Raw genomic sequence first — 20366 nt, 5'->3', positions numbered from 1 at the left:
CAAAATGAAAAAACAAAAATTAATAAAGCTAAATTATTGAAATTTATAATTTATAAATGATAATCATAATCGACGACTTCCACTCTCTTAGAACTATATTGGAAAAAATTTATTAAAAAAAAAAAAAAAAAAAAAAAAAAAAAAAAAAAAAAAAAAAAAAAAAAAAAATTTAAAATAAAAATTGACTTCCAATGGTTCCGTAGGATTTGGGCTTTTCTGAGCCGATTTCAGTATGTAAGAATTAACAAAAAAAGTTAAAAAATTTTAACTTTTTTTGTTAATTCTTACATACTGAAATCGGCTCAGAAAAGCCCAAATCCTACGGAACCATTGGAAGTCAATTTTCATTTTATATTCTTTTTTTTTTTTGGTTTTCGTTTTTTTTTTTTCGTTTTCTGGTCTTGTAATATAGTTCGAATAGAGTGGAAGTCATCAGTTTAAACAATCGGAAATAGATATTTCAAAGAGTTCAATGATAACAGAGGTCGTCTTGTAATATAGTTCGAACAGAGTGGAAGTCATCGGTTTAAACAATCGGAAATAGATATTTCAAAGAGTTCAATGACAACAGAGGTCGTCTAAACAAACAAAAACATTCATAAACATGCATCTCAAAATCATACAAATTCATTAGAAAGTTAGAAACCCTACCTTTTGCTTTAAAAACTTCAACAAGATTCGGTGAACCGGAACCTAGAACCACCCTCCTCTTCTTCTTCTTGCTCCTAAGCTCTCCTTTTTCACTTGCAAACACTCTCTTTACTCTTGCACAAACCCTTATCTCAGCTCTTCACTCTTCTTCTCCTTGTTGTTGCAAACAATGAGAAATGCAAATGTGAATCAAAATGAAGAATAGAAGGGTTTTAAACAAAGGAGGAGGAATGGATGGGCCCCACAATCCAATACAATAAAAAAAAAAATTAAAACATTTAAAAAATGGGTTCAACTTTTTGTTTTTTTATGTGTCTTTTTTGCTTGCCGCGGGAGACGTCCAGGCGTCCCCCCACAACGAAGGAGACTCCTTGCCGTCCCCCCGCACCCGTCTCGAAGACGTCTCCCCGTCTCGGAGACGTCTCGCCGTCTCCGGTGGTGGTGGCGCTTTGAGTGGCGCCGCCCGAAACGTCGAGACGCCGTCCCCCCGTCTCGGGGACGTCCCCGTCTCCGAGACGGCCCAGATTTTGGGGGGGGACACGTCCCCGCGTTACACTGGTATCTGGTAATTATATTTGAATGAGAATTTTGGAATTCATGATGGCATTTATAATATAACTAATCCACCATGGAACAATATAAACTTTAACATAAGGCTAGTGCTATTATGTCTATGTTACAGAAGAACCTTAACAAACAACTTTTTTTTTACTCAACTTTGTTTTCGCATACTATACAGTTACTTTTATGTTTTGTAACAAAGCTTGGTGGCTTATATTTGATATAACTCATAACAGAATGCTACTGCTAAATTTTAAATAGGTGAGCCAGAAAATACTTCTGGCTGTTGATACATGTTCTGCTGCTCTTGAGTGATGTTTGTTCCTTAGTAAATCATGCCATTCTTGTTGGATTCAAACAGAATCTATTTCATGAAATGGATTTATATGCCTCAAGCAAGTCATTCCCCTTCTTTCTCCTCCTTTTCAGATTTGAGATGTTTTATTATTTTTGGCCACATGCTAAAAAATGCTGTAACTGCCTTTGGAGTTGTAAACTGAAACTTTTTCATTTACAGGATTTGAATGTTCTAAATATTCCTGTGCCAAAGAGATTTTTTTTGAAAGAGAATTGGTTTTTTGAGTGTTGTAACATTTTTTTTGGTTACCAAGTTTTTCGAGGGCAGATGACAACCTTGTTTAGACTACACGGAGGATTTTGACCGGTGCACTATGTAAATTAATAGTGACTTGAATTTGCTGCACAATGCCCATTTCTGACTAAAACCAGGCAGTTGCTAACATGTTAGGACAGCAGGGGTTCTGTCATAACTGGGACATAGGTATGTTATGTTCACTGAGATTAACAATTACTATTCTAGAGATAAGTTATTACTTCTTTGAGGTTTACAAAATATTTGAATCGACGCTTAATGACATGCACGAGGAATTCACACAAGACTTATAATTGGAACAAATGTTTAGCAAAGAGGTTAATCTATTTAAGAATGATAGCTGAATTTATGCAGATAAACATTGCTGTGGTGCAGACGAAACTTTTCCCAACCATGTGCAAGTTTTAGAAGTAGTCATTTGATGATACAGACAATGTTAACAAATATGCTAACTTGTTCACAAACCAAGATGCATTCCATAAACACATACATATATCAATCAAGGCACATATGAGCTTTTATATAGAAAGAGACAATTGCATAATATCTCAAAGGACATCACCACAAGAATACTGAATGCTATTTCATATTAGTCCAAAATGAAATGCAATATTACTTGAAGCATCCATTGATAAAATCCATTATTTGAAGCTAGAGAAAAATGACACTAAGTAGAACACATGCCTTCCTGTTAACATGATCAGAGGAGAACTGAGCTCTGAGCTGGATGTTTTACGTACAGCTTAATTCTCCTCTGACCATGCTTAACAGGCAGTCGTGTTCTACTTACTGTCATTTTTAACATTTTCCAGAAAGAGTAACTCCTTGCCAAAGGTGGCAGTAACATTTGCCAGAAAGAATGAGCTCCCTTTACTTGGCCCCGTCCCAAGCTTGTTAGCTTGGGGTGGCAAGGGTAACTCCTTGCCACCTAGAACTGCCCAACAAGAGGTATACACAATGCATAACATGATTGGAAATTAATTCCAAGAGAATGCAACTTGCAAACATAATTATATATATATATATAGACACACACACACACGCGTGTGCATCCCTGCACAGACTTATATATGAGAATACATATACATAAAGATAGTAATTGCTAAAATGCAAAGTCAAAATGATATAATGATATATATACGCATTCCTGCACAGACATATATATGAGAATACATATACATAAAGATAGTAATCGCTAAAATGCAAAGTCAAAATGATATATATATATATATATATATATATATATATATATATATATATATATATATATATATATATATATATATATATATATTTCCAAAGGATTATCAAATAAATAAGAAATACAAAGGATAGTTTAAATAATGATTATTAAGGTTGTTTATTAGAATCATTGAGGAAATTCTTGACCCCTATAGCAAACCATACCAACTAGACATCCAATTCATGTTCAGAGGAGAACTGAGCTCTGAGCTGGTTGTTTTATGCAACTCAATTCTCCTTTGATCATGCGTAAGAGGCAGGCATGTGTTCTAGTTACTGTCATTTTTAACATTTGCCAGAAAGAATGAGCTCCCTTTAGTTGGCCCCAAGCTTCTTAGCTTGTGGTGGCAAGGGTGATGCGAGATACTCTTGCCACCTAGAGCTGCCCAACAAGAGATTTACACAATGTATAACATGATCGGAAATTAATTCCAAGAGAATGCAACATGCAAACATAATTATATATATATATACACACACATTCCTGCAGACACATATATGAGAATATATAAAGATAGTAATTGCTAAAATGCTAAGGCAAAATGATATATATATATATATATTCTCAGGATTAATCAAATAAAAAAGAAATAAAAAGGATAGTTTAAATATATTAAAATCAAGGAGGAAATTCTTGGCCCCTAGATCATTACCACATCCCCCAACCTAAGTAACTGACAACATTCAAAATCTTCAAAATCTTAGCTTGGGATGACATTTCTAATTTTCACAGAGCGCAATTGATAATACTCTTTCCCTGCTCACTGACATGGAAGGATTAGATATCCACGTCATTGTAATAATCTCATCAATCACAATAATATAAATATGCATCAATAGTTCATTTCTAATTTTTCCACACAAAAAACTATGATATAATTTCTCCGTCTAGTATTATTTCTATTAACAGAATCAAATATACGTATCTATTCCCATTAGCAAAATTGCATAACAACTGAAACCTATTCATTGCCATTGTCAGACTTCACACTTCACAAGACATAGTTATTATGGTTATAAACATAACATGGCCACAAGCAAGGGATGAAAGGACTTTCAAAAACATTAGTTGCTTCCTAAATTTTTCCAATCTTTTTGGCTGCTGCTTGTACAATTTAGTTTCCTTATGCTGCTCTTCTCTTAGTCACGCTTGCTTCCTCTTGCATCCCATATGCAGCTGCACACGACAGAAAAATATCTTTTTATTATGCCTCTGAACGTGGTTTAATGTTCTTCCTTGCATATTTCTGAAACAGTCCATAATCTGGTGCTCGACACTTTGATAGGTAGAACAATATGATATCTGTATTTGCATAAAGCTCACACATCTGAAATAAACTTATAGGCACACACCTCTACATACCACCATCTGAATTCTTTTTACCATACTGCATAAACCACACCTGTTCTGAAAACAGCTGGGTTAAAACTTAATGAATTTAATTTCAGATAAACGCACAAGCTTCAAAGACCACCACACATGACCACCTGTTTCCTCAATTTGCTGCCAACAAAAAACAATATCTCATCTCTGATGCCAAGTGATTTGCTTTCTGAGCAAACAAAAACATACAGCTATCTTCAAGAAAGCACGACCCCGCAGTATTCCTTTTATACTGCCCAGTCCAGCCATTGCATACTCTTTTTTAACAAGCCGTCTCAATGATAATCTTCAAAAACCAACCTCGTCATTCTCGCATCAAACAAAAGTATCTTTTTCTATATCATGCTTGACTCAATGAAAGACGATACTGGGCAGCTATTATAAGAAATCTCTTCATGCGACTCAGTGTAGCTGGAAAATAAAACAGAGAAAATCATTAAAGATGATTCCATGAACAAAGCCTCGGCACATATCTTTCTATTTGTGGCTGTATAATACCCTAGACTATGTGGCAATTATAATCCATACCTTTGATAACAAAACTGCTGACTATTAAAGAACCAAATGAGAACAGGGTCCCAGGAGACACATGGCAACCAGTGACATAGCAAAGTAATCTGATACAGCAACCTGACTTAACAGACAATCTAACTTAGCAGCTGAAGAAGACACACAAACAGCTTAAGCAGCTCAAGCATGTCAAGCAGCTTAACTAAGCAAGCAAGTAGCTCAACTAAATTTCTATTATACCGAGTGATCTTTTGAGATTTATACAACCTTGATACTCGACAATTCTTACGCACTAGGGGAGAGGACCCAGTACTTGAACGCATTACAATAGCTGTGATAGGAGTTTTTGACTTGATACCTACACTTTGACTTAATGCCCAATTCTTTGATAAGATTGTACCGATACATGTGACTTGAAAGTTATTAGTACAATGATGACTACCCAAAATTGAATGAAATGTACCTATATTGGTAAAATGTAACCAGTGTTGTGATGCCATATCAGCTGTGCAAGTATGGGTACCCTTTATGCACGATCATTGCTCTCACTTTTTATTTGGACTGTTTGGGACAACTTGGCAAAAAGCATGCTGATGTGGACTTAAAACCTTAGTTATAAGTAGACAACTCGCCAAGTAAGCTGCTGTAAAAATTTGGGACTGATTTGAACTTTGCAAGTAGGATTTTGATAAGCGCAAAGTTAAGGTGTTCAAGTACTGGGTCCTCTCCCCTATTTAGACATGAGGTCACAATACTTTGTCCTTGCAAGTAATTGGCGAGCTGTTGTCAGTTTTAGACTTGGACTTTGCAAAAATTCTTGGCCCAAATTTGGGAAAAGCATTACATTAACTCTGTAACTTCAAAAAATAGCACTAAAATAATTGTCTGGATTTTTTTGAAAATGCTTTGTATTTCTGTTCTTTTTTTGAATGTTTTGGCAGGCATGGCCAGACATAAGGAATATTTGCGGAGAGTTCATTGGGTTGTGATCGTGTGAGTAGTTGCCATGTCTTGTTACTCTGAAATTTTAGTTCAGTTGAATTATTCAAGCCCAATCATGTCATGAAGGATGACGTAGTTTTACATTAGGACCTTTTCTTTTAGTCAGCACATATACATGCTATTCCTTACTTGTAAAAGAATGCCTTAATGGAAATACGACAGGATGCAATCTGTGACTTAAAAACAACTTATATTTCTCTAACACTGAATGATATTAGCACCTATGGACAACTTATCATCATATGACTAGTTGCTATGTTAAAATTGAATAAAGGGAAAATAGTAATACTTCAAAATAGTAAGTCATAGAAAATGGAATTAAACACTTTTAAAGGATGGCATGTGAAAAGGATGCGACATGCCTCATTGTCCATTTCTCATCTTGTCCCCAGTGCTTTGTGTGTTTCTGATCAGATCTACCTTGATTTTTCCAACACCATTCCCACAGTCTGCTTTGGATCTCTTATGTACTATTAACAGAATTCTCCCAAGAGGAATCTGCTTTTTTTTACTGCCATTAAAAACTTCATAAAGTCTCAAAACTTTTTCTTTCCTGTTCATAGCTTTTCTGCTTTATGTTTCTGTATAGCAAGAGTGCTGAAGAGTTCTGGTATCTGATCATTTTTTTCTTTCTGTTATTAGTTATTACTCATTGTAAAAGAGTTCTTGAAGCAATTTCACATGATCTGGTTCTACATTCATTCCACCACCTGCAATTGCATATCCTTCTCTCTGCTGTTTACCATTTCTCCATTATTTTCCATCCACTGAAGCACTCATTTCATTTCAAATAATTCTTTCTTGTGTTCAGTGCTACTGCTATTCTCACATGGTACATTATGGAAAAAGCTAAGGTTCATTATAATGAAATAAGTCCTTATTTTTACTGTCATTCAAACAATCCCATATCATTAGATGCTGTCAGGTGCCATGATCTATTGTCTTCTATCACTTGTCTCTACTGCTCTGCTGTCACTTCGGAATTCTTGGGTTTCTTGTCATCTTTAATACCACATGTTGATATTAAGTGCATTTGCTGTCATAACAAATAGATAATGCATTACAAGTACAATACATTATGATGATGTTTTTTCCTTTTGCACTAAATAATCATGTCATACATTTTACAAATGTCATTTTACCCTTTGATTCCTATTTAAAATTCTTGACTTCGTTTAATGTGACTGACTACTTTCTTAATTTTACGGGACATTTACATATCTATCGTCTGATTCTCTGCATAAATTTTCACCTACAGTTTTTCTATATCAAATAGAAATTGAAAATGTGCATGAACAATTTTCAGAATATACGTCTGGTTAGATATATGCAGTTCTGTTCGTCTGAATATCATGTACTTAATGTGTTAACCAGATCCCTGCTTTTGCTGCTTACAAGCTTTTTGATATATCCAAGGGATTGTTCCAGAGTTCTGCGGTGAGTTGAGATTCATTTAGTGCCAAATGTATATGAAAGAAGATATAGTGAGAAAATATTCTAATGCCCTATGATTTGTTATAGGAGGAACCGGAAGATGAAAAGTCGCGTAAAAAAAGGGAGAAAATGGAACGAAAAGCTTCAAGACCTAAATTTGTCCGTGGAAAAAACAGATGAATTGAAGTCTCCTGGAATATAGATACCTAGAGAAGAGTGTTCTTGAGCCTTTGTAGCACATGGAGCATCACATGAAGCTTGAGTTTGTTTAAAAAGGAAATTTCTTTAAATTAGAAATGGTACTGGTACATCATCTTTGTTGATCATGCAATGACATTATAAACAACTAATCACAAATAACTTTGATATTGCTATCAGGGCTCAACTACAAAGTTTTCAAGTAAAACTCTTTGATCCTTAATTGATGAATTCTGACAGCAATATCATAATTTGGCACATGCAGATAATACCTCTTGCATATAACAAATAATTAATCTACAAAGGCTCGAGTTCTATCTTGCAGCTGGAATAGTTGTGGGGCCGATTTCATTTCATCTCTCTTGTTGCGTTGTATGCGGGTTCAGCCAGTATGCTTTCCTAGATGTTTTTCAATGGTCAATCTTGTTGTTTTCCGCTGCTGAATCTATTTTCATGCCCGGCTTTGTTTTTCCAATGGATTCAAGAGCTCTGATATACATTCTGCTGCTACTAAAAATTTAGACAAGAGTCTTATACATGAACCACTTGGAGGCATTCTCTTGATAAGGTCATCCAAACTGACTTTTATGCCCTTCGATTTTTATTTTCATTTGTAAGATGCATTTGTTTTGGCAACTTTTTGTTGTGGAATTTTTTTTTTATGAGAAAAAATTAGAGACATGTTGCTGCATGGAAAGGATATATGTACTACACTTTGAGTTCTGCAAAGAAATTTTTGAAAGATTGTTATTATTTCCAAGGACCATAGGTTCCTCCACTCTATCCAACAAAAGACACTTTCTGGCTTCTACAAATACCTTGACATCTGGTCCATGAGTATTACAAAATTACAAAATTTTCTTATAAACTCTGATCCACTGACCGTTTTGAACATTGTCCATATGTGGGATAGCAATTGTACATGCTGATTTCAAAACCAGACAACATTTAGGCTCTTTGAGCATGTGACATTATAACAACTGATCATGTAACTTAATTTACCGGTGATGGGGCCAAATGAATGATAGAAGTCTTTGCAGCCAATGCAATTTGATACATCCACTTATTTTAAACCACTGAAATATGGTAATAAAATCCCACCGACAGAGATTCCAGCAACTCTGTTCAAACACATGCGACTTGATAGTTGACCAAGCATATTGATCTTCTAGACCAAAAATCTGAGATGAGATACAAGGGAGTTTACACATGTATTTAAAATTTATGGAAACTTCAATTTCGTCTGTGCAATTTTTCTTTTCAAACACAAACACATAATGAAATAGTTAAGCTCTGCAAAATATTCCACTTATCTCTTGCACTCAAAACACCCAAACAACACTGCAATAAACTTTTCTTCATCTTGCAAGGTCTCCTTGCTTCTTTTTAGATATATAGGTGTTAGATGCCTTGCATCTTTCACAAGGGGAGTTGTTGTTCCGTTGTATTCCAATGTTTAATATTATTACTCAAATATGGTAATAAATTTTGGAGTAATAAGGTTACTGTTGACACAAAAGTCTGCACCCTTGCTTGAGGTATGACCCTCATGTGACCTCATGGAACATGGAAACAACCTCCAGTGTGGGAGTTGTGCTCTGAGGTTGAATCTCCGGAGAAGGCTGACTTCCTTACAATTAGGGTGCACCTAAACTACCACATTGAGGGAGAAGGGAGAAGGATTGCATGAAATGAATTGCTAAAAAGAGCACCTAAACTACCACTTTGAGGGAAAAGGGTGAAGGATTGCATGAAATGGATTGCTGAAAGGGAAAGGTGATGCACCAAATTGAAATTCGGTTGCTACCTCTGCCTACAGACGCACAAAAAATGAATGAAGCTCTTAAATACACAAATCTTAACTCTAAACCACCTTCCAAGAATTGGAATATAGGTTTGGAACTAATTAGATGCTGAAAGGGAAAAAAATTCACTATGCAACAAATGTGAGCAATTTAACACAACACACAAATTGAGAAAATAAGAAAAGAAACAATCCATACAAGGCAAAAATTGCACAATATATTAGATTGGAAAGATGATGTAAAAACTAAGATTTCTAATCATGAAGGGCAAAATAATACATTTGTAGAGCATAACGCTGTTGCAAGTGAAATGTAAATAGAGGAGAACCCTTAAAACTATTTACAAACTTGCCTTTATAGATCAGGCATAACTTAAATGTTTAAATTGAAGCTCCAATCCCAACAATTGGAGTTAAGAATTGTAGAGAGCATTAATGGATATTATAAGGAAATATGATCTTTGAAACAACTTGCTCCAGTGAAGTGATAGGAAGGGCCCAAAATGAATGTACCCGACTATTGGAAAGATCGAATCCAAGAGATTTGATCACTACAAAAGGCAGGGGAATACATTGGCATCGTCATTCCAAGGCTCAAGAAGTTGTTTTGCATTAAAGAAATAGTTCTTGTAATGTGTCATAGCTGCAAGAAGTCATATCGCATTACTGTAAAAAAACATGGGATGGGATAACACGTAGGGTTAATCCACCTGCGAAAATTGTATAGTTGACTTGCATGGAAAATAATCGATTTTCTTAGAAAAAAGTGATGGCCATTGATGAAGATCTTTACATTTGAAATGGGCAGCCTAGATGTTGCATAAAGTCTTGAATGAGTAATTAAAACCCAACCATTGATGAAGAAGAGCTTTAAATTTGATGGTTGGTGCTATTTCGCAAGAGCGCAAACTCAAGCATAGCTAAATAGTGAAAAGTAGTTAACAAGGCAAAGTTTTGCTATTTCGCAAAGGGCAGAAAAGTAATTGCGAAATAGCAAAATGCGGATAACATCTAAATGTTAACCCTGCAATTTTAACATGTTAACTCTCTTTAGAGAATACAAACCATTGAAGTTTTCTCAGATCGGTTATATGTGATGGGTTGAATAGGGGCAAAATAAGCCAACATTTACTTATTTAACTAGTGCAGTTGTATTGATTTATTAATTAAGTCACTTTTTACAATATCCCTATAATAATTAATTATTAATTGCTCAGCCTAGTATTTGTCATTTTTAGTTTGAATTTTCTTTAACACTTGCTTTCTAGAAAGTCAATGAATCCTTTTGTAATGATTACATTATTGCAATATACATTTTTTGCTCTAGGCTTTCAATACACATTTAGTGTGTTTAGGGTCTCTTGTATCTGATAGGTTATATGTAGGTGTTCATTGGGTTTCATGAGAAATAACAAATTTTGAATTCTAACATGGTATCAAAGCTTTATATCTATTGTCACATTTTCATCTTTTGAGGGGTTCTATCCTGCAAGTCGATGTTCGTGTACAACAACAAAAGTTATTGATGCATAAGTTAATTTTTTGAGCTCTTTTTGGTTGAGGGTATGGATATTGAGGTGAAATTGGGCATTAGTTGAAGAATCTAAGTAGTTTGGTGCTAAAAGGACCTCACCATCAAACTCAAAATGCCTCAAAACCTTATAATTTTGTCAAAATTGGACAAACGTTTTATGTTCGCAATACGAGGCCTATATGATGGTGATGTAGGTCTAGATTTTTTTTTTTGATAAAGGACCCACACATATTTTTTAATCAATGAAAGACAAACCTTTTTTATAAACTCAAAATGAATGCATTTATACTTTATTTTACACAAAAAGTACTTGCAGTAGATTTCCCGATGTTAGCAGTTTGAACTACAAATTTTAGCGGTTCCACTAAATTAGGTGCTCATCTAAATTTAGCAATATTTTGATAATTTTAGCCCAAAACTCTTTTTTGTCCTAGTGTTTTCTTGGCCACAACCTAGTCACACATCGTTGAAATTGGACAAACAAAATATCATTAGAAAGTTGATTTTGAGCTCGATCCAGTGGTGCAAGTTATTTTCTTTGATTTTTATAGTTTATATTTATTGCCATCAAAGTTAGATCTTATATTTGCATTTTTGGGGGTGTTACTTTCGCATATCAACTTTGTTTTTTGCAAACAGAAAGGTGTTGGAAAGTTGCTCAATCGCTCTTTCCAAATCTACAGTTTATTCCATCAAAAAATTTACCAAAGCGTCATGTCAATCATCTCCTCAAGTAACTATCTTACTCCATAGAACTGTCATGCTTGGAAGGCACATATCTTTGATTAAGAAAATAGGTTTTGAAGGGCCCCTGAAACCCTGTACATGGAAACCTTATAGATTAAGCATTAAGCCCACAAGGCAAAACAAGACAAAAAGAGATAGAGCCAACCAAGGAACAAAAGCTAGCAAAAAATGGACAACACACCCCAACCAACACAAATCACAAAAAACATAGACAACACTAGGACACTAGGAGGGACTTATACCATATTCTTTAGGAGCTTTGCAACCTTCAACTTGAGCTAGTCCATCTTCCCTACAATATCTTTGATTTGACTAACATCATTAGATGCAACCACATCCATCTTTCTAACATCATTTGATTTGGCTTTGGTCCTTTTGCTAGACCCATCCTTGCTTTCAGGAATAGTAACGATGGTATTTTCCCCTACAACATTCTCCAACTTACTGATGAGAATTTTAATGCGTTCATTGGATGCCTTTAGGATTTTGTAGCTCTGATCGCCAATGCTTTTCACACAACTCTCAATACCATTCACCTTGTTGTCCAATTCCAAAAGCCATCATATCAATCAAGGAGCCCATTATATGGCTCTCCTTAATAGTGTTAGGGTTCCTTTGATTATTCATCCACTACAACATTTGGGGTCAAATTGCGATGAAAATTTGTGACAACGGTGTAATTTGTGATCATTTCATTTTTTTTTTTTTTGCAATTATCCACAACGCCGTCACAATATCGACGTCTGCATCGTAATTGCAATGCTCTCGCGAGTATATAACAAAAAAAGAAAAGAAAACACAACAATCATTTTTCATTTGTTTTGATTTTGGAGAGCTGCGTGCGAAGGAGGTGGAGAGCCTCAAACGAGGGTGGAGAGCTTTGAATGAGGGTGGAGAGCTGTGAACCTTGTCATGGTCCTTGTGATCAGTGCATTTGGTTACTGTACCATCGTGATTTCTGCATTTCGTTGCCATGCCCTTGCTCTGCAATTTCATTGTCATGCCCTACCCTTGGTTTGCGATTCATTGTCGTGCCGTGCCCTTGTGATCTGTGTCCTTGCTGTGTGATTTTCTTCAAGGGCAAAAAGAGGTATGTATGTAAATTTTTTTTCTTTTTCTTGTAAACATGTATGTCTTTATATTTCCTTCTAAAACATGTATCTCATTATATATTCAGAGAGAGGTTTTTCAAGGTGCTTATTACATATATGATCCAACTGCATACATATTCCAGAATCCAAATAATAAAACAATAAAACTCACTCAACCCGTGCTAAGTGACTTACCTCAAGATCTTGCACAAAAATAATGTAAACCATGAAAAATGGGCAGAGTTCGCAATAAATTTTACAAAAACATACCATAGCAGATATTTTTAGAAAGAAACAAGCCATAACTTAGTTAAATTGGTCTAGTTGCTGATTAACTGGATTGATTACAAATACCTGTAGAACTGTCATCAGATTAGGTACAATAAAATGAACAATCAGCTTTATAAAAAATGATCCAGTTTGATACATATTCCAAAATCCAAATAATAAAACAATAAAACTCACTCATCTCGTGCTAAGTGACTTACCTCAAGATCCTGCAAAAAAAAATGCAGACCATGAAAAATGGGCAGAGTTGTAAGAAATTTTACAAAAACATATCATAGTAGATATTTTTAGAAAGAAACAAGCCATACCACAGTTAAATTGGTCTGGTTTCTTATTAGCTGGGTCGATTACAAATTCCTATAGAGTTGTCATCAGATTAGGTACATATTCCAGAATCCAAATAATAAAACAATAAAACTCACTCAACTTGTGCTAAGTGACTTACCTCAAGATCTTGCACAAAATTAATGTAGACCACAAAAAATGGGCAGAGTTCGCAAGAGATTTTACAAAAACACATCATAGCAGATATTTTTAGAAAGAACATGACATAACCTAGTTAAATTGGTCTAGTTGTTGATTAGTTGGGTTGATTACAAATTTCTGTAAAACTGTCATCAGATTAGGTACATATTCCAGAATCCAAATAATAAAACTCACTCAACCCGTGCTAAGTGACTTACCTCAAGATCCTGCACAAAAATAATGCAGACCACGAAAAATGGGTAGAGTTCACAAGAAATTTTACAAAAACATATCATAGCAGATATTTTTAGAAAGAAACAAGCCATAACCCAATTAAATTGGTTTAGTTGCTTATTAGCTGGGTTGATTACAAATTCTTGTAGAACTGTCATCAGATTAGGTACATATTCTAGAATTCAAATAATAAAACAATAAAACTCACTCAACCCGTGCTAAGTGACTTACCTCAAGATCTTGCACAAAAATAATGCAAACCACGAAAAATGGGCAGAGTTCACATGAAATTTTACAAAAACATATCATAACAGATATTTTTAGAAAGAAACAAGCCATAACTCAGTTAAATTGGTCTAGTTGCTGATTAGTGGAGTTGACTACAAATTCCTGTAGATCTGTCATTATATAAGGTACAATAAAATAAATAATCAGCTGTTCTCAGCTAGCAGGATCAAATACAGTTTTTGAAGGTGATAAAATTGTATATGCAAATGCATCACTTGTGTGCCAAGCATGAAGTGCATTCTCCAACTTATAACGAGTAGTTGGATATGAAGGCTCCATATGTTGGCCCAACAATGGAAGCCAAGGATGTAATAATGCATGTATTGGAGTCTCCCTGCAAGGATCCTAGGGATCTAGTTCCAATTTTAATTATGACTGGTTTCATATTGAAATGTGGTTTGAAGGTAATGGTTTGTAGGCATGGGCACTCTCTTTGTTCAACTCTTTTTTTAAAGTTCTTATACATGGCCATATCTTGAGAGTTGTTGGATATCATTATGTAATTGGATATCGTCTATTGGGACTCTTTTTCAAAATTTTATGCAGGACATAGGTTTTCCAAGTAAGTCTTCTGAGTGAATGAGATATATATAAAACTAATGTAATCTTTAAAATTAATAGTATGATATTCTCTTTCTCATTGTCTTGTTATTGATTTTGGTGTGGACTAACAAAATACACAGAATGATATTACATTGTAAACATGGTTGTCTTTGATATTATGTTTAATTCATAATTATAGTTAGATACTATATGACTCTCTATTTGAATTTTGTTCCCTCTATTTTTTGCTAAAATTTTATGTACCAAGATCTTACTTTGTGCATACTGCGATCGTTATAACTATATGATGATTAGCTGGTTTAGTATTTTATTAAATATCATCAATCATACAAATTATTTATTAAATTGAACTCCTTTTTGAGTTTTTTATTCATATATTTGCAACCATTTTCCTTGGTGTTATCCTAAGATGATATGGGCTTTTCTATGCATCATAAAAACATGGAGAAAGAAACTGAAAATCTATTCTACAATATATAACAATAGAGAAACAATATAGCTGGGAGAACAAGGATTTAGGTAGATTGAAGATGGAGAAATAATTTTTCAATTGAAAATAATTTGAACAATTAGTTGTTCCTAGCTAGCAGGATCAAATGCATTTTTTCAAGGTGATAAAATTGCATATGTAGATGCATCACTTGCATGCCAGGCATGAAGTGCATTCCCCAACTTATAACGAATGGTTGGATATAAAGGCTTCATACACTAGCGCAACAATGGAAGCCAAGGATGTTGAAGAATAACTTCAATGAAGAGTCGAGTGAAAGGAGTTGAAGAAGCAAGTTCTGCTTTTGTGTAAATGCGATAATCATGAGGCTCATTCCCTTGCAAAAGCCTCTGCCACAATGACATTACCTCTAAACCTCTAAACATATTGAGAGACATTTTGTGGTCAACATTGAGGCCCTTTCAAATGATGATCAAATAGAGCCCTAAGGCGCAAATGTCTTGGACATTAATTTGAGCACCGAAGATCGTGATTGAGGACTTCAAAGTTATGAGGATGAACTAGGTGAGATCACCTCCCTAACATGGCTATCAAAGTGAATGTGATGGGGCAAATAATAATAGCCCAACCCATTAGGAGTTAGCAAGGTAGATCTAATATCAACACCATGTTCTTGCTTATGAGCTAACAATTCTTCAGGTGCATTTTCTTGTAAAACATTAATTTTGTTGAACAATTGTAAACTCTTCGAAAATGCATTCTTGTTTTCTATTAACATTGACCGGCTTCCCTTGAACAAAATCAAAATGAAGAGGCATAGATACACCAATTTTTTCTTTCAAAACCATATGTGTAGATATAAACATTAAGTACAACATGTCCAATATTTTGCAGATAAACATATTAATTACACCAACTTTTTCTTTTAAAACCATATGTGCAGATATAAACATTTAGTACAACATGTCCAATATTTTTACAAATAGACACATTAACTACACCAATTTTTTCTTTCAAAAACATATGTGCAGATATAGACATTAAGCATATGATGCTCCCGATCCTCCTGATGCTACTACTGATCACAATGATGATGATGATGATTATAACCTTTTACTGTTTATAATTCATATGTGATGCTAATATTCAATGTAATTTTGAGTATATGTGTCATGAATTTTTTAGCTAACATAAGACAATTGATTTACTATTGCAGAAACACGAAGCCCTTTCACGAGCATCCCCCACAGTCGCATGGATCATCAGGTATAAGTAAGTACACCCCATAGAGATTAATGTCTTTTACCATTTGTAGAATATCTCTCATTGCCACCTATCTCTCTTATTTCGTGGAGTGCATGTACCAATGGATAGGTATTTGTTAGATTTGTCTTTCTTGAGCGAGGAAAATGTAGGAATGGAAGAAGGAAGTGAGGCATTTAGTATGTCTAAATCAAGGAGATCGACTCAAGGTCAAAATATTAGAAATAAATTCAATAAGTGCATGAAATTTTTTCTTGCTCAAGGGGGGTCATGTTCTTATGATGATGAGGGTAAAGGTGATTCCGATGTGCTCTTTAGGTACAAACATCTACAGAAACAATGGGTCCTCAATGAACTTCCTCCAATAAACATTGATTTTTGTGTTGGAGAGAGAGAGAGAGAGAGGATATATTGAATATCACCATCCTCATTACATGGTTTGGGCCTATTTTCCATGGATGGCATAAAGGTCTCTTACAACAAGGTTGTTGAATTGATGGAGTATGTCAGACCTTGCTCTGATTACAGTAGTTGGATGCAGATTGTTAGATTTAAAAAACATGTGTAGGTATGCACTCGCGAAACATTATAAGCAACAAAAAGTTAATGAACAAAGTAAACGATTCTTAATATACATTGACGGAAGGCTAAAAGCATCAGGGAATATTGCAGGTTTTATAAATAGTACATGACCTGCGTCAACTAAGAAGCGACCCAATTGCATATTTGAGGCATGCAAGGAAAATCACGTATTTGTATGTGTGATAAAATCAATACATGGAGGTGAAGAGCTTCTTATTGATTACAATTTGAATCGCATAGATACAAACAAAGCTGCTATCATGGGCGAGGAGGTACGTACTATGCACATTTAAAATCAACTCCAAGCAATGAAGATAAACACACCATTAAATTTGTATATTTTTTTGCTAACTTAGAATAATAACACGTGTTTTAACATTTCTCAATGATTTTTTTTGAAATGCAAGGCTACAGTATAGATCAATAGCCATAGGATATGCACGACGACGATGGTTCTTCTTCGCAATAAGTAAAACTCATTGTTGTTGTACAAATTAGATATAAGAAATATGTTAATGCATATTTTTTTATTATGTTTTATTCTTCACTACTATTTGGAATTGATTTTAACTATAGAGATAATAATATTGCTCTGACAAATGAGTGCTGATCAGGACAAGGGAAAGGAAAAAGTAGTCCACAAGGACGAGGAGCCGTGCCATGATAAGCTGGTTGAATTTATTATTGATTTTGATTCAGCCCCTGATCCTGTGGTTGCATTGAAGAAGTTGATTAATGATATAGGATTTTTTTTACCACAAGTGGCATTAACTCAACCTCACACTCCTGCAACACAAGATATGATTGATAGGTTAGTGACCCTAGTTCGCACATATATAGTAAGTATTAATGTAGATTTTAATTATAAAAAAAGTTCAATAACGATTTTTATAGTATACTCTTTTATTTATGTCATTAAATAAAATGCATGTGTTATTTTTTTAGAGGATGGTAAGGATGTTAAGGGGCGATCCCCTAGAGGATGATACTTTAGGTGGTTCAAGTACATCGCATGTTCTATCCTACACTTGTGTTTCGCTCAAACAATTTTTTTAATGGCTCTAACAATCTTGTTTTATTGTGCTCTAACAATCTCATTTTTTAGCTCCTACCATTGATCCTCTATTCACTACGCCACCTGCTACAAGGAACAAAACTAAAGAGGCACTACTGACTGCAAATTCAACAACACGTAGCTTGACGACAGATGCGATGACACCACCTATTGGTAAGCTGATTCCTCTTTTTCTCTCTCATTTTTCATGTGTTTATTTCACTTGAACTATTATTTCTTAGGGGGCACTTTGTAATATTGGATTCATTTTATGCAGGAGGTGATGAGGACCTTCCTGGGTGTTCTCGTGTTAGATGTATGGGAACATTAAAGAATTGTGATCAATTGCTTGTTAGCAATGAAGATGGTCTTCCCCTGAAAGTACCCCAACTTCCAAGTACTTTGAAGATTGATCCTTTCTTTTAGTATACAATCTTATACTCATAATCAAATGCACTAACCTCCTGTGGAGTCCCTTGCAATAACTACTAATCACATTATTATTTTGTAGGCAATAATATATGTTATGAAAAACTTAATGATGAATGTTTCTGTATATTTGGGCCGACCATATAGACAACTTATCATATTTTGATGTCATTGCTAGATCATGTTTCCTTAATTTGATCAATTTCTTCAAGTAAATTAAAAGGTAGCTTTAGTTCATTTATGAATCTAACAATTTTTTCCTTTTCTTAAAAGGTGGAATTTGCAAGCAAAAGAGTTAAAGGACCAACTCATTAATGCCATGACAACACTTTTTGGACCCAACATCTTTCAAAGACTTGGGCTCTTTGAGAAAGTGGGCCAAGCTTTGAAGTATATTAGGTTCAATTGCATGACCCAAATGAAAAAAAAAACCCTTGTTCTCAGTGACCCCTCTATATTCCCATTATTGAGTGGGATAATCTTATAAAGGATGTCACTGAGATAAACACAAGAGATGATGGAGAATTAATGGTACCACTCGAGGAAAGAAGGTATATCATAATATTAAGAATGAAATTATGCAATAATTACTCTTAATACTTATGTGATCCAACATATTTCAAACTTCACAAAGGTTGCCTGACATATCAAAGGCAACCAAAGCAAGAAAACAGAAGCACGAGCAACACAAGCTTAACTCAGGTGGATATTCAAAACTTGTTGCACGAGTTGTAAGTATAAGTAAATGAAAAATTATATGCAAATATTTATAAATTGTAAACAATTTGGTCTTGATGAAATTGATGACAAAATTTTTTTCATGATACCAAGAAAAAATGTAGGCCATGAAGTTTTAAAAAACATTCTATGAAGAGGATAAGAAATTAGCCTACACAAAAAGCTATATAGCCATGGTTGAATAACTCCGAGCAATGAGTGTGCAAGGTTCTTCTGCTAGATCTATTGATGAGGTAAATAAGTCAATTGATTTTTATTTCAAATTGAATACTTTAGAAATTACTGTATTTGATATTAGTTCCAAAGATATAAGTCCTTATATTTGTTTAAAGGAAACAATGATTATATATTTGTTTAAAATTTTAAAGTGAATATATTTATAGTATTAAAATGAATGATTAAGATTTCTCAGTATTTTTCTTGTACTTATATGTATATACTACTAATAAATGCACTAATTATATAAATTAGATTGTAGCTTGCCAATCCTGATACATTAGCCGAGCACCGTGGAGGCGACGTTTTGAATGTGGATCCTAGTACTCAAAGTACGTATTTTCTATTCGATTTTTAATTTTTGAATTATTAATACAAGTAAACATTTTAAATTGAATTTGGTGTATTAATACAAATTTAACTATAATATGTGTTGGGATTAAGAACACATCTTATATTACAGTTGCAAGGGATGCAGGGGTTGTTCCTAATGAGCATGTTGAGGTCCAAGCTAACAGGCAAGATGATGTAGTTGGACAAGGTAACGAGCACTACAATGTTCTTTAAAATCTTTAAAGTCTCATTTAAAAAAAAATTTAACCCTTTTATTTGTTATTGCAGATGACCTTCCTTTGCAAAGGACGACGAGTGTACGCTCACAGGTGAGAAGAAATATTGATGATGACATGGATATGCCTCTGCAACAATATAGGGAAGGACAAAAAAACAAAAAAGAAATGATTCATGTAATTTATGCAACTTATTTGATAATAATAGATGTTTCATTTATGTTCTATTGAATGTTCTAATGAATCTTATGTTTAAATGTTAATGTGATGTTCTAATGAAACTAATGTGTTAATGAATGTTATCATGCAATAATTCATGAATGTTATATTTTATTAATAGAATGAATGAATTTTATATGTTAACCGAGAATTTAGATATTGTGGGGTGGGTTGTGGGGAATGAGCTTCCACCTTCATGTGGTTGGCCCTGATTAGGAGAGAATATTAAACTATT

The 20366-nt window shown here is 34.3% G+C and overlaps 1 protein-coding gene and 1 long non-coding RNA gene across 5 annotated transcripts in view; both read left to right on the top strand.

The window, feature by feature from the left end:
- LOC149559019 (uncharacterized) overlaps nucleotides 1-7951 on the top strand; it is a 71560-nt gene extending 63609 nt beyond the window's left edge. For all 4 annotated transcript variants that reach the window (XM_089832972.1, XM_089832975.1, XM_089832974.1 and 1 more), the window contains 2 exons: nucleotides 7338-7400; nucleotides 7485-7951. In XM_089832972.1, coding sequence (XP_089689098.1) covers nucleotides 7338-7400; nucleotides 7485-7577 — 156 coding nt within the window. In that variant the 3' untranslated portion in view covers nucleotides 7578-7951. The remainder of the gene's footprint in view (nucleotides 1-7337; nucleotides 7401-7484) is intronic.
- An 8398-nt stretch (nucleotides 7952-16349) lies between these two features.
- LOC149559018 (uncharacterized) lies at nucleotides 16350-20137 on the top strand. Its single transcript, XR_016364322.1, has 6 exons — nucleotides 16350-17717; nucleotides 18012-18134; nucleotides 18238-19360; nucleotides 19599-19675; nucleotides 19807-19884; nucleotides 19965-20137. It is a non-coding gene; the product is annotated as an uncharacterized LOC149559018 (long non-coding RNA).
- The last annotated feature ends 229 nt before the right edge of the window (nucleotides 20138-20366 follow it).

This window comes from Cupressus sempervirens, chromosome 5 (genome assembly GCF_028749045.1).
Source record: "Cupressus sempervirens isolate cs-2001-9-10 chromosome 5, ASM2874904v1, whole genome shotgun sequence".
NCBI classification, from domain to species: Eukaryota; Viridiplantae; Streptophyta; class Pinopsida; order Cupressales; family Cupressaceae; genus Cupressus; species Cupressus sempervirens.
Note: the sequence above shows the minus strand (reverse complement) of the source record. Positions and strands in the feature narration are given on the sequence as shown.